The 22,323-nt window shown below is 43.2% G+C and overlaps 1 protein-coding gene across 3 annotated transcripts in view; it reads left to right on the plus strand.

Moving 5' to 3' along the window:
* The first annotated feature begins 3,083 nt into the window (after window positions 1-3,083).
* LOC147895561 (aspartic proteinase-like protein 1) overlaps window positions 3,084-22,323 on the plus strand; it is a 34,927-nt gene continuing 15,687 nt past the window's right edge. The window contains exons 1-10 of one of the 3 annotated variants that reach the window (XM_087384142.1): window positions 3,086-3,241; window positions 3,285-3,899; window positions 4,109-4,244; window positions 19,472-19,707; window positions 19,969-20,196; window positions 20,404-20,542; window positions 20,638-20,705; window positions 20,831-20,939; window positions 21,113-21,170; window positions 21,418-21,489. In XM_087384142.1, coding sequence (XP_087240268.1) covers window positions 3,580-3,899; window positions 4,109-4,244; window positions 19,472-19,707; window positions 19,969-20,196; window positions 20,404-20,542; window positions 20,638-20,705; window positions 20,831-20,939; window positions 21,113-21,170; window positions 21,418-21,489 — 1,366 coding nt within the window. In that variant the 5' untranslated portion in view covers window positions 3,086-3,241; window positions 3,285-3,579. Of the gene's footprint in view, window positions 3,900-4,108; window positions 4,245-19,471; window positions 19,708-19,968; window positions 20,197-20,403; window positions 20,543-20,637; window positions 20,706-20,830; window positions 20,940-21,112; window positions 21,171-21,417; window positions 21,505-22,323 lie in introns of all 3 variants that reach the window. The other 2 variants (XM_087384143.1, XM_087384141.1) reach the window with 2 other exon arrangements.

Consider the following 22,323-nt stretch of genomic DNA (forward strand, 5'->3'; position numbering starts at 1 on the left):
CTCCACGGTCACTATAGTTAGGTATCTATATAAATATGTGTACAAGGTTCATGACAGAGCAATGGTAAGGATGCAGATCGTAAATCATGTAGGAGGGGAAGGGGAGCTGCACAATCTGCATGATGGTAATATTGATCACATCACACAATACTTGGATGCATGGTACATGTCGGCTTCAGAAGCGTGTTGGAGGATTTATGAATACTCTATGCATGTTGAAAAGCATGATGTCTAGCGCTTGTAAGTTCATCTCCCGATGATGAATAGTGTGATATTTTAAGATGATGATAATTTACAATATATAGTGTAGAGGGAGCAAAATAGACAAACCAATTTTACAGAGTGGTTCAAATGCAATGCATTGCATCCTAATGCAAACAATCTGCATTATGGAGACTTTCCAAGTGCATGGGTTTGGAACAAAAATAGGAAGATGTGGACTCAAAAAAAGTTGGGAAATACCACTGGTCACATGTATAATGTTTCACCATCTGCAGACAAGCAATACTTCATTCACATGCTGTTTAACATTTGCAGGGGCTGTAAGTCTTTTGATGACCTACACACATTCGGTGGGCAACTTTATTTCACTTTCAAGGCAGCATGCATTGCTAGAGGCTTATTGGAAAGTGATGAAGAATGGTTTGTGTGCATGCAAGAGGCTACGTTTTTCATAACAGTGCACAATTGAGACAACTCTTTGTGAAATTTTGGTCTTCTGTGAGCCAGCATCTCCTCGGCTTTTATGGAAAAATTTATGCTCGGTGCTTTCAGATGATTTTTTCATGCATTGGAAGTATGTGTGGAGAATCCAATTTATCGATCGTCGCACAATGGCGATAGGGCAATCCCTTGCACATTTAGATCATATTCTCCAGCAGCATGGGTGAACATTGGTAGATTTTGGTGGTTTGCCTACCGTCGATAGATCCATCGATTTCAATGCAAATGTGTTATTGCAAGAGGAGAGGACGTTTGATGTTCAAGAGCAGGCATAAATTGGCCATAGGATGGAAGCAAGTTTGAATCCCTATCAGCCGAGATTTTAGCAGTTATTTGTGCAAACATGGGTAACATGTTCTTTCTAGACGGTAGTCCGGCAGGATCTGGAAAGATCTTTCTTTATAACTGTTTGCTTTCTTGGTTACATGGGGATGGACACATTGCATTGGCGTGTGCATCTTCCAGTATTGTGGCATTGTTGCTCTCTAATGGACGTACGGCACACTCACCCTTCAAGATACCATTGAATCTACATGCCACTAGCACTTGCAATATCAGTGTGAAGAGTACCCTTGCTAATGTTTTGAGGCTGGCAAAGCAAATAATATGGGACGAGGCTCCCATGGCTCATCGACATGCCTTTGAAACACTCGACTAGACTTTGCAAGATATCATGTTGAGCAATCAACTATTTGGTGGCAAAGTAGTGCTATTGGGAGGGAATTCACTTAAATTTTGCTAGTGGTTCCAAAAGCTAGACGAGAGGACATCGTAAATGCTGCTTTATGTCAGTCCAAAATTTGGAGACACACAAAGGTCTTAAAGCTCACACAAAAGATTAGGGCGCTTCAAAGTGGTGACAACACATCAGAGCGTGAGTTCATGTAGTGGGTTCTGAACATTGGAAATGGGATAAGCAGGGATACAAACGAAGGTGGTGTTGTAATTTCAACAAAAATGCTTTTGCAGACCAACTCTATGGAGAGTCTAATTGAGTGGGTATATATTGGTTGTGGACTTTGCATCATACTTTGGAGAGCATGCGATTCTTGCACCTCGAAATCTTGAAGTTGACGTAATCAATAATGCAGCACTAAATGCAAGGCTTGGGGAGAGAAAGGAGTATCTAATTGCAGATTTAGTAAATAATATAGATGTAGATTCATTTTTGTATGCAACAGAGTACCTCAACAGCCTTGACCTTGGCGGTGGTTATCCACCTCACCAATTGGTTCTGAAGAGAAATGCTCCAATTATCTTGTTGCGCAACTTGCATCCATGGAATGAGACTATGCAACGGGACTCGATTGATATGCAAAGTGTTCCACACAAAGATGTTGGAGGTCGAGATCATTGCTGGTACTAATATGGCGACAGGGTGTTCATTCAGAGGACAACCTTTATTCCAAGCAATTTGCAACTACCGTCCAGAGATGAGAAGGAGGCAATTCCCCATTTTATTAGCGTTTTGGCATGACAATTAATAAGGCTCAAGGTCAAACAATGTCCGTTCTTGGCTTATACTTGGCAACATTGGTGTTCAGTCACAGACAATAATATGTGGCTTTCTCATGTGTACAATCATCAAATGTTGTCAAAGTATATATTTAAGATAATGTCGCCGAGGCTAGTGTCGAGGATTCAAGGATAACATATCCTACAAATGTTGTATATAAGGTAGTCTTGTAAGTGCAGCAACTAGTTGTTGCCTTCCTACATTGTACTGTTGTTCATTAAAAAGTAAAAACATACTGTTTTGTTGTCTTGTAGATTAATTTCAATACAATTCATGTACTGAGGAAGAGTTTTTTTAAAACCCACGGACATGCTCTTGCATGCTTCAAGATACGATGGCGAGGAGCTTTACATTTGTCATTGACACCGCTACAATGGTGTCAGGTACATGATTGCTTTGAAGCTGTGTTTCAACATTACATATTTTTAAACAAAAAGCATTACGCTTATTGACTTTCTTTGCTATAATAGATCCCTTATGATGGGAGTCTCGCGCGACTGCACAACTATTGGCTGACGTGCTTGAGATGGACAACTTCTAAGGGTGAGTGCTTCCTAAATTGGGGAAAGAAATGAGACTCTTAGACTTTTTATTTCCTTTTGGTGAAATTTGTATACGCCCAAAAAAAAGAGAGTTTGTGAAGCGAAGTTGAATTTTAATGAAGTGTGCAGGCCGGGAGTAAAGTTTGTAAGTTATGCTCTCCGATGTAGCCGACTAGTGACTAGTTAGTGATGAAAAAAACAGCGGTGTACCTTTTTACCAACGATGGATGCTACGCTGAGACGCTTTCTGTCACCCAACAGCAGCAGCAACAACAACATCAACATCATCGTTTCAATCATGCTCAAATGGATCGAATCATCATACTGCCTTGAGTCTCCTCTCTTCTTTCTGCAAAGACACACCATCAATCAACCTTGCACTTAGCTCATATGCTGCTGCTGCTGCGTTCTTTGGGAAACGAACCTCTCAGCTCTCTCTCCTTCATCCTCTCCATAGCTAGTACTATTTCGCCACCTGCCTTCACCCACACACTTTCCTGCAGCCAATACCCACCTGCCTTCGCCAACTCTCCCTCATTTGGCGTTTTCCAACTTCCTCCAACACCTTTCCTCGCTGACCACCTCAATCTTCTTCTAGTTCCACGTTAAGCTAGCTCATAAACCTCCACAGAAATGCCATTCCTTTTCCCTTCTTACGATCGTTCGTCGACAAAGCGCGACCTTTTGTGCAAGCGTGGACGGAAATAACGTGGGCTTAAGCTCATCTAAGGTCGGGCTCATTCCGCCTTTACCTGAAGCTGCAAAGGTTCTTTACATCTTGACGTACGGTCCCTCAATATGTACCCAAGGGTACAAGTACCCTTGCTAGCTACTATTATCTGCACATTGGTGATGTGGAACAAGTTGCCGCAGATAGCTTGCTACGACGACATGTTCAGCTTGAAAATGGTTCATAGGTCCTCATCTGAAGCGCAAGAAATCTTGAATCAGAAATACGGCGATAGTTTCCCTCCTTGGCCGGCAAAAGGGACGAGGGAGTATCACAAATTACTTCACGCGACGGATCGTGTCCGCCATAATCGCCGCTTGATTACATATCAGAGTCTGTATTTCTCTTCGGGTAACCAGACAAATGATTACGGAGAACCATTTGGATGGTGCGATTGCTGATCTCTTCGCATCCTGTCCTTGCCAAAGAAAAACGGGTTCCGGATTCACACGGATAGCATGTTTATCGACGCTGCTTAAGCGCGCGCAGTGGCTGTGCTCCTAGCTGCACGAATGAAAACTTAATTTTGTTGTGGGCAAACCTTTCGTTCCATATTCCCGAGAAGGTGTTTCATGTGCTGCTCGGCTTGTGAAACAGGTTGCATTATGCAGTTATCGATTTAGGGACACCCAATACGTCGTTTCTCGTGGCCCTTGATACAGGGAGTGACTTGCTCTGGGTACCTTGCCAGTGCAAACAATGTGCGCCTACCTCTGCTTCTAGCTATGGAATTGTGAGTGCTTAATTCTACTCTCTCTACTCCTGGGTGCTTCAGCTCGTAGTTTATTCTTTATAACATATTGAGTTTTTCAGGAGTTATTCTGATGCTGCTTTAGCTGCACTCTCCACTTTGTGCTCTGTGTGGCAGCATGGTACTATTAGCCTTCCTCTTTATTTAGTCCATTTGCGTTACAAACTAAGCTATCGATCAGATTAGCCTTGGCATTAAGGGACGCGCTGGGAAGATAGAGTACACAGGCATTTTTTGCAAATGTATCCACTATAGGACAAAGTGTACATCGGGGGTTTTGGGATTGTTGGGCTATATACATCTGAATGCGGGGACTCCGAGCATGATGGCATCTTCTGGCATCAAGCTGACATGTCACGATGCCACCGACATACAGCAGATGACTCTGGATGTCGCAGTTACACTGAAAAATGAGGACCAACCTTACAGATGCTTGTGAGCAGCGGCAACCATTGGTAATTCTTCTTACCATTGTCGAGTTGATTTGTAGCAGGAACTTATGATGCCACTCACAGCCGCCAAGGTCAATGGAAAGATCTTGCTAATTGATGAGGCCTGCATGAATGTTGTAGGCTGTTTCTTCCAACTGCATGGAGGATCACAGTCTTCTGGCAAATCACAATGCCTGGGCATTATAGTGCTGTGCTAGCAAGCCCTTAAATAGAGTTGCTGGGCTGGCGATGCAGCACTAGGCTGCAGCACTGGCCAGTGTTGCTCAGTTGGAGCTACTAGTGCACGCAGGGAAGAACCGAAAGAGGGAAAGGTAAAAGATTGATTGCACTTACAGGAGGGTTCGATCTAATTTGACTACACCCAAAATTGTTAAGGACCAATCATGTCATCTTTTAAACATTTTGCCCCAAATTCTCACGACTTCATCTTGGACTTGCTTTTCTAGGGTGCTATATGAACGAGGTGGTCTTTTTACCGACCCATTATTGGGCATCATGAACAGATTTGCTTCTTAAGAAGATGAAACTCTTCTTCGAAAATTCCATAGGAAATTTGTGATTTCTTATATGGACAAATGTTCCAATAACTTTATTTTTATTTGCAATTTTTTAAACTTATAATGTCTTTTGAGAGAAGTGAACTTGTCTACCAAAACTTACGCCCTTGCCTTAAATTCTCAAATGATTTGATCTCAAAACACTAGAGTTTTTGCAAGTCTTCTGAGTTGGTTTGCAGTCCAAGTATCCCTTTTCTTTGTGTTGCTTGGAAGTTTCGCAAAACTCCAAAAAAGCCTAGATTTATTGCAGCTGCTTGTGAGACTACTTTGATGGATGTCTCTAAATGGCTAAGCTACTGCTTCAAAGCCATGTTGCTTAGTGTCCATGAACTTTGGAGGGACTTATTAAAGGAGGTAGACGTCCCCTCGCACTCAAGCTGGATTTTAAAGTTGGATTTTAAATGACTATGTAGGAGTGATTCCTGTTGTAAATTTTTTTAATTCCTCTCGAGGCATTCAGGAAAAAGAGTCTCCTATTCTCCTTCAAACCTACGATTTTACTACGTTTTACACAAAGCTCGGCTAGAAGATCTGAAGTTTAGCTAGTGGCTGAAGTTTTCAAGCTGAGAGTTGATGAAGATAGATGCAAAGTGCTAAAAGTTGAGAAAACAGCTTTATGTTTTGACTTTTTGTGGCTAGATAATAGAGATCATGACATCGATCCTAAAAAGAAAAGATACACAAAGGTAGTAAGTGTTGAAGATGTTTGCTCTTGGATAGATTTTCTTTTAGATAATATTTACATTACAATAGGTGATTCTTTGTTTCAACAAATGATGGAATCCCCATGGTGCTGTCTTTTAGCGAACTTCTATCTTTTCACTTATGAAATTGAGTTTATGCAATGCCTAATTTCTATCAATACCTGCCCTATCATTTTATATAAGCTTAGCCAAGTTAGGGGTTTTATAGCTGATTTATTTGTACCAGATGTTCCTGACTTTCATGACTTTATGTACGCAATGCTTCTCCCCCTACCCCCGAACTAGTCTCTGCAGTCAAGAATCTTGTCCAAACTGAAGTGTAGATAGCCAAGCAAGAACTGATTGTGGAGTTTGATACAAAGGTAAACACAACAGAAATGGAATATATTGTGCTGCATTTCCCGTTTGCTTGCTCGCCTCGCCATCACCCCTCCCGCCACAGCCTTGCCACCTTGCGCCTTCTTCCCCTCGCCATCGTCTCACTGTGCTTCGTCATTGTGTCCTCTCTCCTCCTGCATTGTAAGTTGTACAGCCCGCTTGGGGCTCGGGTAGCAGCTAACTTCGTGTGCAGCCTTGCACGAGTGGTCATCTTAGTCGGCAACTTCCAGCAAGGCCTTGTCACGTTGAGGAGAGCCACGGGCTCTCAGCTTGGATTGGTGGCTCAAGCAGATAAGATAGGCGGCCCCAACCCCTTTGCAGGTCGTATAGCTACAAGGGCCCCCCTTGAAGCCTCTTTGCCAACGGAGAAGGGGAGGACAGTTCACATCCCTCCTTCCTTGCTGTCTGGTCAGTTGTACATACAAAGTACAGCCCCTTCAGGGGTCACTCGACTTGTGACAGCTCTTGAAAGGCTCCTGGTCTCTAGTAAACCCGGCATTGGGTGTGCGTACGGAAAGCTCATACTTCAGAGTACTTCAGTGGCAAGGAGTGCTTTGTGTTACTAGGGGAGAGCGTAGCCTTGAAGCTAGGTTCCTATTTTGCTTTCTTGGACTACTGCACCTGCAGCCCGCCTAGCTTGCATTCTTTTGGCAAGCGGGTCTTCTTTGGTTTTCCTTCCCTCCTTTGGCAGCAGTACGTTAGTGCTTGTTTCTTGGGGAGCAGAATCTTGACGGTGACCCCTTGGTCTGGCCAGAGGAGCTCTAATGGCAGCATCCTTGACTCCCAAAGCTGTTAAGATTTGTCTTTCCCCTCAGACAAGCAACATGATGAGTATGCAGTGTAATCTTTTCAAGACAGAGCAGTGGTAGGACAGATTGTGGGTTTGACACCCTCGAGGAGGAAGATTCGAGAGTGGCTGCAGCCCAGTTTAGCGCTAGATGGCAACCATATTCAGGAGGTTACTATCTATGGCAGGGGTGTCTTTCTCCTTCAGCCGAGCTGTCTAGCCACGTCACAGGCCCTCGTGGAGCAAAGCCTGATCTTCCTTGGTCCACACTTGGTCTACCTCATCCCGTGGTACCATGATTTCATGGTGGAGGATATGGATACGACACATCACGTCCCTTGCTTTCTGGTGACGCTCTGCTTCCCGGGGCTCTCGGGGACTACATGTCCATTCTTCCTTCTATAGGGGGGGCCTCCAGCACTGTGTTGGAGTTCCCTCCGGCTACAGCAGCTTCAGTGGTAGCCGATGATGGGGTTCCTAGCCTTAGGATGGAGAGCTCGGAGTCCCTTCCCTTGGATGGAGGAACACTTTGGCAGCGGGTGGAGATCTCTGGACTCTCGGGATAGTGTTTACGATGTAGACAGGTGGGGCACTTAGCCCGGGACTGCCCGAGAGGACAGACGAGACCTCCCCCCACGCAAGACATAGGATAAGAGGGCCCAACAACCTTCTAGGCAGACCCCATCAGGAGTCACAGACACCGTGGGTGACACCCTTTGAGGGCAAGTGGATCCCGGTCAAAGGTAAGAAGAAGCTGAGCAAGTAGACTCGAAAAATTGGAGACGTAGAGCCAGACGTAGGGCGAGGGAGCGATGGAGCGCGAGTCAGCTTCCTCCCCTCAGGAGTAGTAGCCAGTGGACCCACCCACAGATCTTACCCCCATAGGCAGAGGGGGCTCCCGCTCCCGCGGTGGACGCCTTGAGTGATGAGCATGCAGGTAGATAGTCCACTCTGCAACATTTTGTACCGGATGTATAGATGATAGAGGCTCCCCTAGGGAGAGGAGCTGGAGGAGAGGCAGTGCCAGCAAGCCTCAACATAGAAGCATGCACCATCCTCTTCGATGGAGCCTTCACTCCCTTGTCCTCCCCACCCTCCGGATCCTTCTCCCCTCTCCCCTCCCTTGCCTCCTCCCCCCGTCATCCTCCGGATCCACCAGCCACCCCCCACTCCGCTCCCCCCCCATCCCCCCTTTCCTCAGTCCTTCGGAGGTCATCACCCTCATCACCCGTCCCCCCTGTCCCTTTCCCTTGCTCCACCCTCTACAGTTGAGTTATTTGCCCCCTCCTCTCTTGAGCCCCTCCTGCCCCTCAGCCTTTGGGCACAGGCAAGGGGTTGGCCTCTACTTCAGCCCCCCCGCCCCTAGAGCAGTAGGCCGGAGCTCAGAGGACCATGGCCTCTCGGCATGCTTAGACCTAGACATTCCCCTACCGAGGGAGTTTTACTGGTTGGGGCCATGGAATTACCTTGCTATTCAAGATTCTTATCCCATGCCGCTCGAGCTGACAGTTCTCATTCTACGATCGTGTAAGGGGGTTTCTTTCAATGTGATCGGATCCTGTACCCACCCATTGTGAGGCATCGAGTTTGCCTCCACAGGGGAGGAGACGTGGATGTCAGAAATGTTCGATGACATGATAGAGGAGCAACTGTCTCGTATGATGGACGAGTGGATGGGACCTTACAGTCTGGACCTGTGGCTGGCTTTCTTCTAACTTGGTTTCACTCTAGAGTGACCGGGCTCAGGTTTGGCAGTAGGGGTGATCCATCGGCCTTCCAAGGCAAAGATTCATTCGATGCAGCAGTGCCGGTCGTCACAACAGTGTGCATAGGCATTTGGGGCTGATTTTTCATTCATGATGCAGTGGGCTATGAAGGTGGGTGTCGAGCAGTGGCGACTCTGGTCTGTAGGTGCACTAACACAGGCTACTCCCTCTCCAAGCCCCCATCAAAATCGTAGAAGTCCCGTTTTCTAGAACAAGCTCCCAAGCATAGGCGAGCTTCGTTCTCTTTGGCATCTTCGCCATGAGCGGGACATTGGTGACCTGGAACATGCATGGACGTCACGATTGTGCATGCAGCCAACCTTAGTATCTAATTCTTCTCCAAGAGTTGTAGAGAGCAGTGATAGGAAGGGCAGTAGACTTCCTCTTGGTCCAGGAGCACATGTTCACACGGCTGATATTACATGTTGCCATCACCTTCTCCTAGAAAGGGGACTCGAGGTCTGGTCCACAGTAGTGTGGAGTGGAGGAGTTTGTATTTCAGCTTCGCAGGCAGTGGCCCCTGAGGTCTTCGACCAAGGGGAGCTGATTGTAGGCAAGGCAGTGTGGATGGGCCTTCGCGCAGGGGGCCTTAGGATAGGGGTCCTAATGTCTATGCACCGGCATGCAGACTGCACCGACTGGCCTTTTGGTGACTTTTGACAGAGTGCCTCCCAAATGTTGACTCATGGATTGTGGGAGGTGACTTCAACAACCTCTGTCAAGATTGCAGGTTATATGGAGTGCGGCAGGGATTCACAGTGGTATCTTGACCTTGACCCGTTCTTTTGGCACTTGGCTCTGGGAGACTCTGGTTATATGGTGGTTCCCCCATTAGGTCCTTGCAGTGGGACCCTGGGGAGTGGGAGTGGATTGATGAAGGGCACTGAGAGAAGAGCATCCCCTTCTTTCGTTACACAATCAGAAATGCCAGGAGATTTTAGCTCAACAGTAGAGGTTGGAGGCTCTCCAGAGCTCCCGTTTTTAGATTTCTACAGATGTGCAGAAAAACTTTTGGAGGAGGCTTTGGAAATCTCTCAGGAATAGAAAGATCACTCTTTTCTTTTGGCTTTCTATTCACGGAGGGATTGTAGTGAACTTGGGGAGATCCAGGTTCGGGGCTGACCCTACATGTCCTCCTACACAACAGTTGAGTCAGTTCAGCATTGCCTCTGGGGGTGTAGACATGTGAGGATGATCTCGAAGGGTGTTGCTAGGATACTTTGCATATTTCATAGAGCACCCTTCTTTATGATCTGGGGATGAGTTGCATGGTTGTCTCTTACTGGTCATCAGGTGTTTTTCGAGGGACATGGCTCAGATTCAACCTTCTTTGTACGATGCCATCTTGTGCAGTCATGTTTCTTCACTCCTTTCAGAGCTGCCCATGCCTTTATAGACACATCTTGGGAGATTCTGGCTAGTATTTCAGCTTGGCATATTTGGAGGGCTAGATGTGTTAGCTCTTTCTGAGCTGGTTTATTCTTTCATGCATGTCATGATGTGCTTCCACACTCTAGCTTGCTCTTGCGGTTTTCATTCATACTTAATGAAGTAATCTTTTTGAAAAAAATAAAATTCAATCGATTCTCTGCGTGAAGACTTGCTGCAGCACCCCAGTGCACTTTGAATAGCCGCCTTTGCCTTTTGGAGCTGTTTTGAGGCTTCTAGCACACCTATTGCAGACGTTTTGCATTGTGGAGGCCTGCTCCTTCATTTCGGAATACTCTAGAGAGCCACCTGATCAGTTTCGGACCTGCTACAGCACAAGTGCTCTACCTTGGCTCATTTCTGTGTTTCGGGGCATCTACTTGCTGCTCTTTGATTCAGCTTCACTCAGTTCTACATTTCCAGGCATATTCTCGCTGCTTTTCCATTAGAGTTTGCATTTTGGAACCTCCGAGGTCATCTACCAGCAGCTGGACACGTTTATTCAAGCATTTCCTAGGCTGCTGATTCACTTCAGAGCCCTAGACCAGCTCCTCTGTTGGCTAATTATCCATTTCAGTTTGCTGCCTTTGCTACCTTTGCCTACTATTGATTGGACAGCTGACACAGATGACAATCCTGATGATCTTGATGATGATGGTGAAGCTAGAGCAGTCCGGATTGGTCAACGTAATGGTCATGCTATCATTACATTCAACTCACGAGATTTACGTATAAAGATTCTACGACAACCATAAGATGAAAGGAACTAAGTTATGGATAGCCGAAGAACTCACAAGAGCTCAACTTAAGGATCATGCAACGGAATTAGCCAAGGTTAATGGTAAATGGGCAGTTTATCGAGAAGGAATAGCACCCATTAAAGAGTTTAAATCAAAACCAAAAGGCTCTCAGTCTTAAACTGATGTATGGCCAGCTATATGTATGCTTTCTCTACCAAGTAGGTACTCTAAATAAATAGAGTCGCTCTTCGCACTCTCTGGAAGCTGCCATGTGTCCTCTCCCTAGTAGATGTATTAGATGGTTTTCTGTTGTCCCATAGACCTGTTGGTCTCTAGTGGACATTAATAGACTCTCTCTCTCTCTCTCTCTCTCTCTCTCTACTGTCATGGGCATCTATAGCCCATGGCATGGCTGCCTTGCTAGCCGCTCTGGCAGCCAATAGCAGCAGCTGGACAGCAGAATGTGGCAGCACAGCTGTGCAGTCAGCAGCCACAATGTAGCAGTCGGTAAGCAGCTGTACCATCTGAACATCAGCCTCTAGAAAAGTACAGGAGGTGCAGAGCAGGCAGGAGCAGGGTTGGTCAGGAACAGACCCAGTTGGGTCGGTCTTGGCAGTCTGCAGCCACAAACTGAGTCAGCCCAGCAGTAGTCCTATTTCTATATCCCAAAATAGTTACCAGGGAACGAGAATGTTCCGAGAAAGTCCAATGCCGGAACGGGACCACCATGTCATATGGCATGCCATCAAATCACATGGGACTATACCAAAAGAGATGTAAATGCATAGGAAATACTAGGGAAAACTCTGAATTGACTGTTAAGGAAAACCTCCACAAATGGTACACAACAAGAGTGGCAAAGGGGGCCTATTTATAGGGGTAGCCCTGGCACTGAACTAGCCGATTGGGTCTAGCAGACTGACCTGACCTCATTTGGTGGGGTTAACCCGACCCGGTCAGGTCGGTTGACCCCACCTTGGTCAGGGTCTCTAGTTGGCCTCGAACTGACCACGGACAGGCCTGGTTACTGGCCCATGCTGTGGCCTATACCAGGCCTAAACCGGCCTAACATAGCCTCTAGCCCTGGCATAGTGCCTTGGCTAGACTCCCACCTAACTTGCAGAAAACACAGTGAGGTAGGACTAACACACGACCCCTCTCTCTAGGCAGGCACACCCACATAGCATTCCTCACTCACTAGTAATCATACAGGAGATGAATAACTCTAACAAGGGAGAGGCTAGTCTAGGATAGGCAAGAAACTGCAAAGATGCTTGCAAATGTGATGGTGTAGTCCATAAGCAATTTGTCCAGCCCATGGATCTCCAAGCTCATTAGAAACTGCAATAGATGGGGCTATTGAAATAACGACAGCATGTGCTTGTGAGCCCGATTTTAGAGGTTTTATTATGCCTGATTTGGCCAGGGGGGACTCCTCCTCGTACTGTTTTTGAAAGGCCTGTCAGCCATATTTTAGCTGCAGGAGGCTGCATAGCAAACCCCAATGGACTGGAAAGGACCTGCAGAGGGCCCTTTTATGGGCTGCAAACCAGTAGGCCAGCCTACCAGGCTAGTCGGGGGGCCTCAGTCCACCTTGTTGCCCACCTCTACATTTTTGTCTAACCCACACTTGTGAATCAGTTCTCCTAAATCCCCACATCTAGAGTTTTTCAAGGAAACTAGGGATGCTAGCAGATTCAGATGACATTTGTGGGATCAAAAAATGTAGTTCTAAATTATAGATACCTAATTCAGAAACTTCTATTTGTTTGGGTAGCTACAAGATCTCAGAGAACCTCGTCTGTGCTCTAGAATATAGATACCTAACTACTTTAGCTAAGCTACCCAAACAAACCTATAGCATAGGCAGGATTCTATCTTATGTCTAGATATTGACACTAATATAGGGCTTGCTTAGCTCAGAGTGTGGTCATAAAGGTTTGCCTCTTTTCCTGACCTTCTTAGTTGAGACGTGGTGTAGGTCACACATGATTGAGACAACTATTGATAGGGTCCTAATGCATAAACAAAAGGAAAGCTTAGCAAAACACTTCTACCATGGGACCCTACGATTTCCATTCATGGCCGTCTAGGCAAGATGGATGACAAAATAATCTTCAAAGGGCTAAGGACTGACTACAAGTCTAAATGGCTTGTGATCCTTCTAAAATGAAAAGGAGCAGGGGGAGTGCCGTTTGACGCCCTCCTCATGACCTTCTTTAGCATCTAGGCTTGGACAACGGGTGAAATGTAGGCAATGCGCGAAATGGGTTATTATAAGTGGCATTGCAACAAGCAAGGTGTGGGAAAATGGAGGAAAGTAGGAGTAGAAAGAAGAAAGGGCCTAGGGAGATCCAAATGAGATTCAAAGGAAAGGAGTCAAATAGGGAGAAGAGACGGAGGAGAGGCAAAGGAGGAAGAGTGGTGGGGAAGGGAGAGCTTGATTTAGCTTGTAAACTAGCTGCTACAGAGCAAAGGGAGGAAGGAGAGGCAAAAGGAGAGGTTGAGTGGGAGGAAGGATGACAAGGCGTTCTTATAGGAGCACTCTTTGCCACTCTCTGCAATTGGAAATGCATATCCTTTGATCCTATAAGCAATGCATGAACGTCAGGTTAGGCTTGTATTGAGATCTTGTGATGAAATTGAGAGAAGTCTTTGGCCTAATGTTAGGAGTTGTATTCATTGGAACTATGCACTACTCTATAATGCCTTCAGTTGGGATGAAGGCCGAGATCTAGCATACTTGAAGGCTCCCAATTTTATAAGGGCAAAGTGTGATGTGCATGTGGGTGCCCTGTGGTTATCTTCTCATGCATCACGTTGATACTTTTTTGTCGTTCTTTGGAGCTTTGATACTTTTTTGTCATGCTTTCTTTCTCTTGCAAATCTTTCTCTATAGCTAAGTTGGAAAGGCATACGAGAAAGAGGAGATTCATAGTGGCTCATTTTAAATCTGAATCTGAACAGGCATCCAAAGTTTTAGTTTTCATTTATGCTATCCATGAAGACCTTTCTTGTCCGAATACTAAAATGTAGGCAGAAGACCAATTTTGTCCAAGTAAGTTGGAGAGGGGTGTGAGGGACATCCTGCTCAAGGATCCGGTGGTTTGTCATGGTAGTCCATTTCTGCGACCCAGCCAATGGTCATCTACGTGGCTATGGAAAGAACTCCTACCTTAGACTACGGAATAGCACCTAACAAACATGCAGGTTTCGAAGCTAGATCTCCTCCTAGTCCTTGCACCCACTTGCACTCTAGACAAATCGAGTGGGATTCTTCGAGTCCCTTCCCCCAGGTCCCACAACGTCGACAATGCGAGGTTCTAGGAAAAAGAAAGTCGAACAAGAAAAAGTAGCATACTCTCCGGAAAAAAATCCTCGACAACAAGCTCAGGCTGAAGGTATCTCTGAGGAAGAAGAAGTGTCACAAGCCCTTATCGACAAAAACACTGGAGGAAATGACAAGACACAAATAAGATTCACAAAAATTTCTTGCTCTTGAGTCTTACATCTTAATCAAAGGAGGTTGTTGATGGTGCATGAAGAGAGACGTCTGAAAAGAGAAATCTTGAACTTTAACGACATGCATCGGTAGCTCCAAAGGCCATTGAGAAGGAGTATAACATGCTTAGTGGGCCCAAGGTTGAATAACCATGATACCTCCTAGATTGCCTTCAAGTCAAATCAAAGATATGTTACTTTTCCTCTAGACATGTAGCATGGTTTTTATGTTCCAAGCCCGACTTCTTCAGTGACGACTCCTCCGGTGGTGATTCTTTCAAAGATGCAATATGTAGTTTTTTCTTTTCTAGATCTTACTACCACAGTAGTCAGTCAAACCAGTCTTAGTAACTCTTATTTGTGCTGATGCTACAAGAAGTTTGCCACCCGCATTAAAGTGGTTGATAGTTTGGCTGCCCTGTTAGCTGTGCTGAAAGATCCCTAAAATCCCACTTCATTAAATACTTAAATTTAGCAAGAACTTATGTGTTAACCAAAATTTAAGGTGATTCATCATACTAGCCTCCATACCCAAGATAAGAAACTTCCTTTCTTCTATGAGTGGGAAACATGTCCTCTTCTTTGTTCTTTCTTTTCAAAATGTTTTGCACAGAAGAAAGGAAATTCATATTGAAAAGGAAAATGAAACAAGAACAATAAATCTAGATCAGCTTATGCTACTACTATACAGCCTTGAGAGCTTTAAGAGCTACATTTAATTCTAAATGCCTATTACAAAAGTAATCTATAATGCCCAAAGTCATAGATTGAAGTAAATACTTACTGGAACTCGGCCTGAAGCTAATTGTGGAGAAATACTATGGCATGCTGCACTTCCATTTTTGTTGAATGATCCCTGTCCTTATCACATTTCACACTCAAAATTGTGGATCATCTAGAATAAATGGAAGTGGGTCTTCATGCCAACCTTGCAAAGAGGACAAATTAGGGATACATCTTTCGTTTGTTGAAAATTTACACGTCAACAACCTGTAGAGGTAGAAGTTCAGCCTATTAGAAGGACCATACTCTTTGAAGTCAAAAACCCCAAATCTTAGATAAGTCAAAGGGGGCACGCTTTTTCCATGACCGTCGAACCAAGTGAGGTATGTTAGTGGACCTGTGATAGGCAAGCCTTTGAGTGTGAGCTGATGCAAAGTCTTCCCCTAGGCATTAATCCCCAACCTCATAAATCGTAAGACCAAACTAGAATCGAGAGCTAGTTGGCCAATACGGTCTAAGCCTTGATAGTGTTAAATGAATAAGATTCTACTCTCTAATAGACATTGTAAAATGATTAGACAAGTCGCAAGCATTAATCCAACAATTTTGATGATGATCCTATAAATTGAACCATCAACACAAGACCCTATTATTGAGTTGCCTAGAAAGCTAAGGACTTATCTAGATGGGGGAAACATTATGTATAAAGGGACACACTTTGAGCTGGATACTCAAGTCCAAAGACCCATCACCTTCAAGATGTGTAGATCCCAACCATTGACATTTGTTAAGTCCCCTTTTCCATGCATCGATCAATTTTATTAGCAGCTCAGAATGAAATATCTTGATCCAAAAATCTAAGAGGAGAAAGTACTACGATTTCGCACTCCCTGTAGTGAAGTGCAAGACTCCTTGTTATTCAATCCAATGACGAGAAATGATTAAAGGTATAACTTTGATGTACACTACACTTGGGATTGATTTAACCACTAATCCTTAGCAATAAGGTGGAAACTATGCAAATGAGATGGATACTTTGCAAATAAAATAGGTAGCTTTTGACTCAATCATGTGAAATTTTGCACTTTTCATAAAGGGAAAAGTCCTTGTACATGTAAATTCAATTCATAGACATTATTTATGCACTATGACACTTTGGAATGTACTTCATTTTTAGAGAGGTGTATTTCTTTCCCTCCCCTATCTTTCTATTTTATATTACATTGAAATGAAACATTAGCTAATTTCATAACATTGTCATGCAATTTCATAGGTACATCTTAGTTTCCAATGGACCCCATCGAATAGGCTTTAATAGCTTACTTGCAAGAGCTCTACATCCAATACTATGAGATTAAGGGAGGCTCGATTGATGTTGGATTACTCCTTGGGAGTAATCTTGTCCCTAGCACCCAAGGCACTGACATGGAAATCTCACATCAAGTTAAGTCTAATTGAGAGATTTTAGAAGGTTCAATCTTGTCCCTAGCACCCAAGACATTGACATGGAAATCTCAGATCAAGATAAGTCTAACTAAGAGATTTTAGAAGGCTCTAATGAGAGTATGTAAGCAAGTTTAAGAGAGGGACTCACACCTTAGGAAATACAAGGGTCTACAAAGCAAAAGGAAGAGACGAACAAGACAAGCAAGGGAAAAGATGAAGTCAGGACAAGCAAGGAGGTGCAAAGAGCACAAAGAAGTAGACGAAGTGAATCTCTTTGAGAGCATGTACAAGAGGTTACATTTCCTCTTAAGGTGTCTGATTGTATCAGCTTGAGGCATGTAACTATCTTCCTTTTTGGGTGGTTTTGATGAATAACTTTGCACACAAAAAATCGGTGGCAACATTTGCATGGATCTCCATTTTCAGATTTCTATAGCAGATGAGCTCTTTTTTAAACTATGAGTTTAATTAAAGCCATTGTAATTCTCTATATGGTAGTGCAATGATTAGTTTTCGCTTCACAAGGTTTTCCCATTGTACTATTTATAATTTTCTCAATTGTAACATATTGTTATGTATGATATATGTGTATAATTATGAGTATAACAAATCCAAGAATGCTGCTTACTATGTCCCCTTGCACTCAAGCTGGATTTTAAATGACTTTCTAGGAGTGAGTCCTGTTGTAAAATTTTTAAATTTCTCTCGAAGCATTCAGGAAAATGTGTGGAAGATGTTTGCTCTTGGATAGATTTTCTTTTAGATAATCTTTACATCACAATAGGTGATTCTTTGTTTCAACAAATTATAGGAATCCCCATGGGCACTAATTGTGCCGTCTTTTTAGCAAACTTTTATCTTTTCACTTATGAATTTGAGTTTATGCAATGTCTGATTTCTATCAATACCTGCCCTATCATTTTACATAAGCTTAGCCAAGTTAGGCATTTTATAGATGATTTATTTGAACCAGATGTTCCTAACTTTCAAGACTTTATGTACAAAGACGCTAGTGCTTTTGGAGAAGAAATCTATTTTTGTGACTCTTGTGAATTGAACTGCACTTCAAGAGGGGATTCTTGTGTTTTCTAAGATCTTAGAATTTCTCAATCTACCATAGGATTAGAGGTTGATATATACGATAAATGTGAACAACCTGAATATAGTGGTTTACACATTATAAAAATGCCTCACATTGAGTCAAACATTTCTGATTTGGCAAAATATGGAGTCATTTCTTCCTAATTCCATAGATTTTCACGCCTTTGTACAACTAAGGAGTCTTTTATCACTCAATGTAGTAATTTAATCACTTTACTATTACACAAGAGGTATAATCTAAGGAAAATAATGAAAAAAGTATGCACAATCTTAGATATGAAGTCTTTTATCTATAATGTATTGGCCTTAGGTATGTTTAGAATGATTGAACATAAGCTGAGAACAAAAAGCGGGGAGCTGAATAGCCCGTTTTTCACTAGTTTCAAAAGAGAGTTTGTTTGAGTATGCTTGTGCTTTCTAAGTTAGAAATGCATTTTTGTCTCTTTGTAGGAAACAATACATAAGTGTAAAGGGCCATTTAGCTTTTTATGTTTTAGATAAGAGTGAGAGAGAGAAAGAGAGAGAGCGATATTCCAGTTTTTTGGAAGATATTGTTTCTTGACTTGCTTGTTTATTTTTGCTTAGTCACCTGCTTCCTTTCTTCTTTATTTCTTGTTTTCTTTCTCTTTTGTTTATTTGACGTATTTTAGTAAGCACTGGGTTTGCCCAAGAGACTCCGCGGGTCTTTAAAAACCCAGTATAGCTGCTTATGCTTGGGCACTGATGACGACATAAGTGTTGCTTTGCTTGCTAAGTATGTCTTCCTTTTGTTTTTCATAAAAGTTTTTGTTTACCTCTTTTTTCTTCTCTTTCATATTCTCTTTTATTTTCTGTGTAGATTTTTGATCTTTAGAACAACAAAAAATCTAAATTTGTATGATTGGACTTATTCTAGTCTTACAGAGGTATATTGTCTACATTGAATGCTTATTAATTATGTTCATGCAATGATTGAAAGACAAATTTTAAAGGGGGGAAAAAGCCAAATTTTGGTCAAACCCTCGGCATTCCATTTCTCAATCGTAACTTGGAGAGGATATTGAGGACCCAAGAGGGTGGGCAAGAGGCTAGGGGAAGGAGAAGGTCAACACGGACGTTGAGCTGAAAGTCTTAAATCCATATACTTATTCGCTTTGTTCTGAAGTTATAAATTCAAAGGTTTGTCTTGCCATTATGTTCTAATAGGGATCAGCAAGAGTAAAATTTTTGAGGCTCATTGTAGCTGGCAGCTTATCCATCCGAAAGCGATTACTTGTACGTCTGCTAGTATAAGAGTCGACTTGCCGGCCGTTTCCAAGCTGCAGGTTGGCCCGTTTACTGCAATTTAATTAGAGTCGACTTAACGATAGGTTGGCCTGCTTATGAGCTTTCGTTGCCTCCATGCGCTAGGATTGCAAATGCTCTTATGGTTTGAAGCTTGTATGAATTGAAATGCTACGTTTGGAAACAAATAAGGGATTCCTCACTGAATACATTAAATGCAACGACGACCATTCTATTTCTGTGATGTTATGTTCGTCTGGCTTGCCGTGTTATTTAATTGCAGGAGCACGTGAAAAGGTGGGGCAGGCGGGGGCAGCATTTTAATTGGTTACTGGTTACATTTTTAAATTATTTGCAATGCAGGACAAACCGTTGAATGTATACAGCCCTGCTTCTTCAAATTCAAGCAAATATGTAACTTGCGGCAGCAGCTTTTGTGACACAGCGATATCCTGTAAAAGCAAAAGTGACAATTGTCTATACAGCGTCCAATATCTCTCTGATAACACTTCAACATCTGGTATTTTGATAGAGGATGTTATTCACTTGAAATCAGGGAATCACCGTGGTGTCTCTGTGGAGACGCCGGTAGTTTTCGGGTAAGCCTTTTGAAACTGTTTTGAGTGACTATTGCAGGGCAGCCTGTATCTTGATTTAGGCTGTAACTTTCTACCCATGACTCATGAGAATATTCTTGTTCTGTGGGATTGTGCATTGTGACGATGCTGAAGTTCAATGTATCATAGAATGCGTTAGGATCTGAAAATGTGGACAGGAATCTGTCTGAAGGTTGCCAATTTTTTTGTAAGTTGAAGGGAGCAATTTCATCACATTTAATAGCTTGTCTGCTTCACTGATAGGTGTGGCCAGGTACAATCAGGTGGTTTTCTTGATGGTGGTGCTCCAGATGGTCTGTTAGGATTGGGTTTTGGAGAGATTGCAATTCTAAATGCACTGGCAAAAGCTGGGCTGGTAAGAAATTCATTTTCTATGTGTTTTCAACCTGATAGCTCTGGAAGGATCTTCTTTGGAGACAAGGGAACAGCTTCCCAGCAAACAACTGCATTCTTGCCTATAAATGGCACACAGTAAGCACATGCTTCCTCTACCTCCTACTTAAGTTCTTTGCTTTTGAAATGTAAAAGTCTTGGTACTTTCTTTTGTATGGTATAAGTAGATTTGAGCGTAGGTTTCCTTTTGTATTTGAAAGTAGATATCTGGCTTTCAACTTCTGAGCTTGTGCACTTGAGAGACAATTTCAAAGTTGTTTCTCTGATGAGCCGTCCATTTATCAGCGTTGTGTATGCAGTGGGTTTGGACAAGTTTTTAGTGGGATCAACAATTGTAGAGACTGGGAGACTGGAAATACTTGTTGATAGTGGGACATCCTTCACATACTTACCTGTTGAAGCCTACACACTTGTGACAACTGAAGTAAGCGTCTAAGCTTCAAATTTGGGCTTAGTATGAACTCCTGTCTGATGAATGCGTGAATCTCAGGCTACTCACCAGAATTATTTCTGTGTCAGTTTAATTCACAAATTAAACAGAAAAGGGTTACTCCATATGCTCCTTGGGATTTCTGTTATCAAGTAAGGTTAGTATCATGTATGTGGTCCTGTTCCATGCACATTGTTTCAAGGTTTATTTTTGGCAGTCTATAAAGTATCATGCAAGACGTTGTAGATGTGAATGCTAATTGCCCTTGTGCTGTGGTTATAGTAATGACAACGCACAAGGTCTCATTCAGATACCTGATTTGTCCCTGGTTTTCAAAGGAGGCGGCAACTTCACTATTTACAGTCCTATAATTGGACTTTATAGTGATAATGTAAGTTACCGGCAGTAAACATTTCTCATGCTTCCGTCTGTCTCATATAGCATTCCATGATAAAAACTTCGGGTGGAAATATTTATAAGCATGAATTAAGGTTCAATTTATAGAGACCGTTCATATGATAGGCCTGAATTTTAACATGGTTCTCTGGGAATTTTATTTCTCAGGGTATGATTGATGCATTTTGCTTGGCAATTCTGGAGGGTGAAGTTGCAATTCTTGGACGTATGTGCTTCTTTTTTCCTTTGGTGTGGGCATAGTAAGCTTAAAATGATAACACAAAGCATCAATGTTTTCATCAATTTTGCAAATGTGCCCATGTATTTTACTTGAAATGGACATGTGATGGCCTTGAAAAATGTGATGACTCCTCCGGCAACGTCAAGTTCCAATATTTTGTAGATGCTCTTGTGAAAATGTTTAGTTGATATTCTCTTTTGAAGTGAATGTTTGATTATATTTCTAAATGCAGAAAATTTTATGACAAGCTACCAGTTGGTATTTGATCATGAAGAGCTGAAGTTGGGATGGTTTCCTGCAGACTGTGAGTATCTGTTCTGTTTATTCCAAGCATAAATTTTCGAGCATCTCATGACTGAATTTTTGTGTTCATGCCAAGCACTGTAATCCAGGCTGAACAAAACGGTTGAGTCAGTAGTGTCAGGATTTTGGCAAGTATTTGTTAGAATTATTGTTCTGGGCAGTGGCCAATGTAATTAATAAGTGAGTTAGGGGCACTTTTCCCTCACTAGGAGGTTTTCCCCCCTAACCACAATTAGTGGGTTAGTATAGTTTTGTCACTTGGACAAAACTACCCTCACATTGGTAACTGGTAACTCATTTTATCTTCTTCTATTACACACTACGTTTTGCTCTGGCTCTCCACACTCTTGCTTTCTGCTCCCTCTCATTCTCACATTTGGTATCAGAGCCACATTGAGCTCCTGCTCCAAAGCTCCTCTCGTTCAATCCTGCTACTTGTGCTTCGCAGTTCGTCCGTACTCCGCATCCTGCTGGTCGTCCGTACAACGTATGGATTTCGCCATACAGCATGCATGCTTGTCGGCTGTACAGCCCGTACATTTTTGTACCAGCTCCGTACATATGCTGCAAGTGTGCCGTACTTTTGCAGGATTCCGTCCGTACAGCTTTGCTTCCATCTCCGTCCGTACAATAGTATGGAGCTGTACATGTGTCCGTAGATTGCTTCGCACGTGGAAGCTGTACATTGCAGTCGCCGTACAAACACCATACTTGCACAGTCCGTACAGGCATTTCCAGTTCGTACGCCGTACATGTGTACTGTTTGTTCCGTTCAGTGACTGTGTAACAGTTCGTACACAGTACAGATATCCGTATAGACCTTGGAATCTGTACC

The sequence above is a fragment of the Dipteris shenzhenensis genome, chromosome 13 (assembly GCF_047967505.1).
Source record: "Dipteris shenzhenensis isolate YYH24624 ecotype China chromosome 13, Dip_SZ_1.0, whole genome shotgun sequence".
In the NCBI taxonomy this organism is placed as follows: domain Eukaryota; kingdom Viridiplantae; phylum Streptophyta; class Polypodiopsida; order Gleicheniales; family Dipteridaceae; genus Dipteris; species Dipteris shenzhenensis.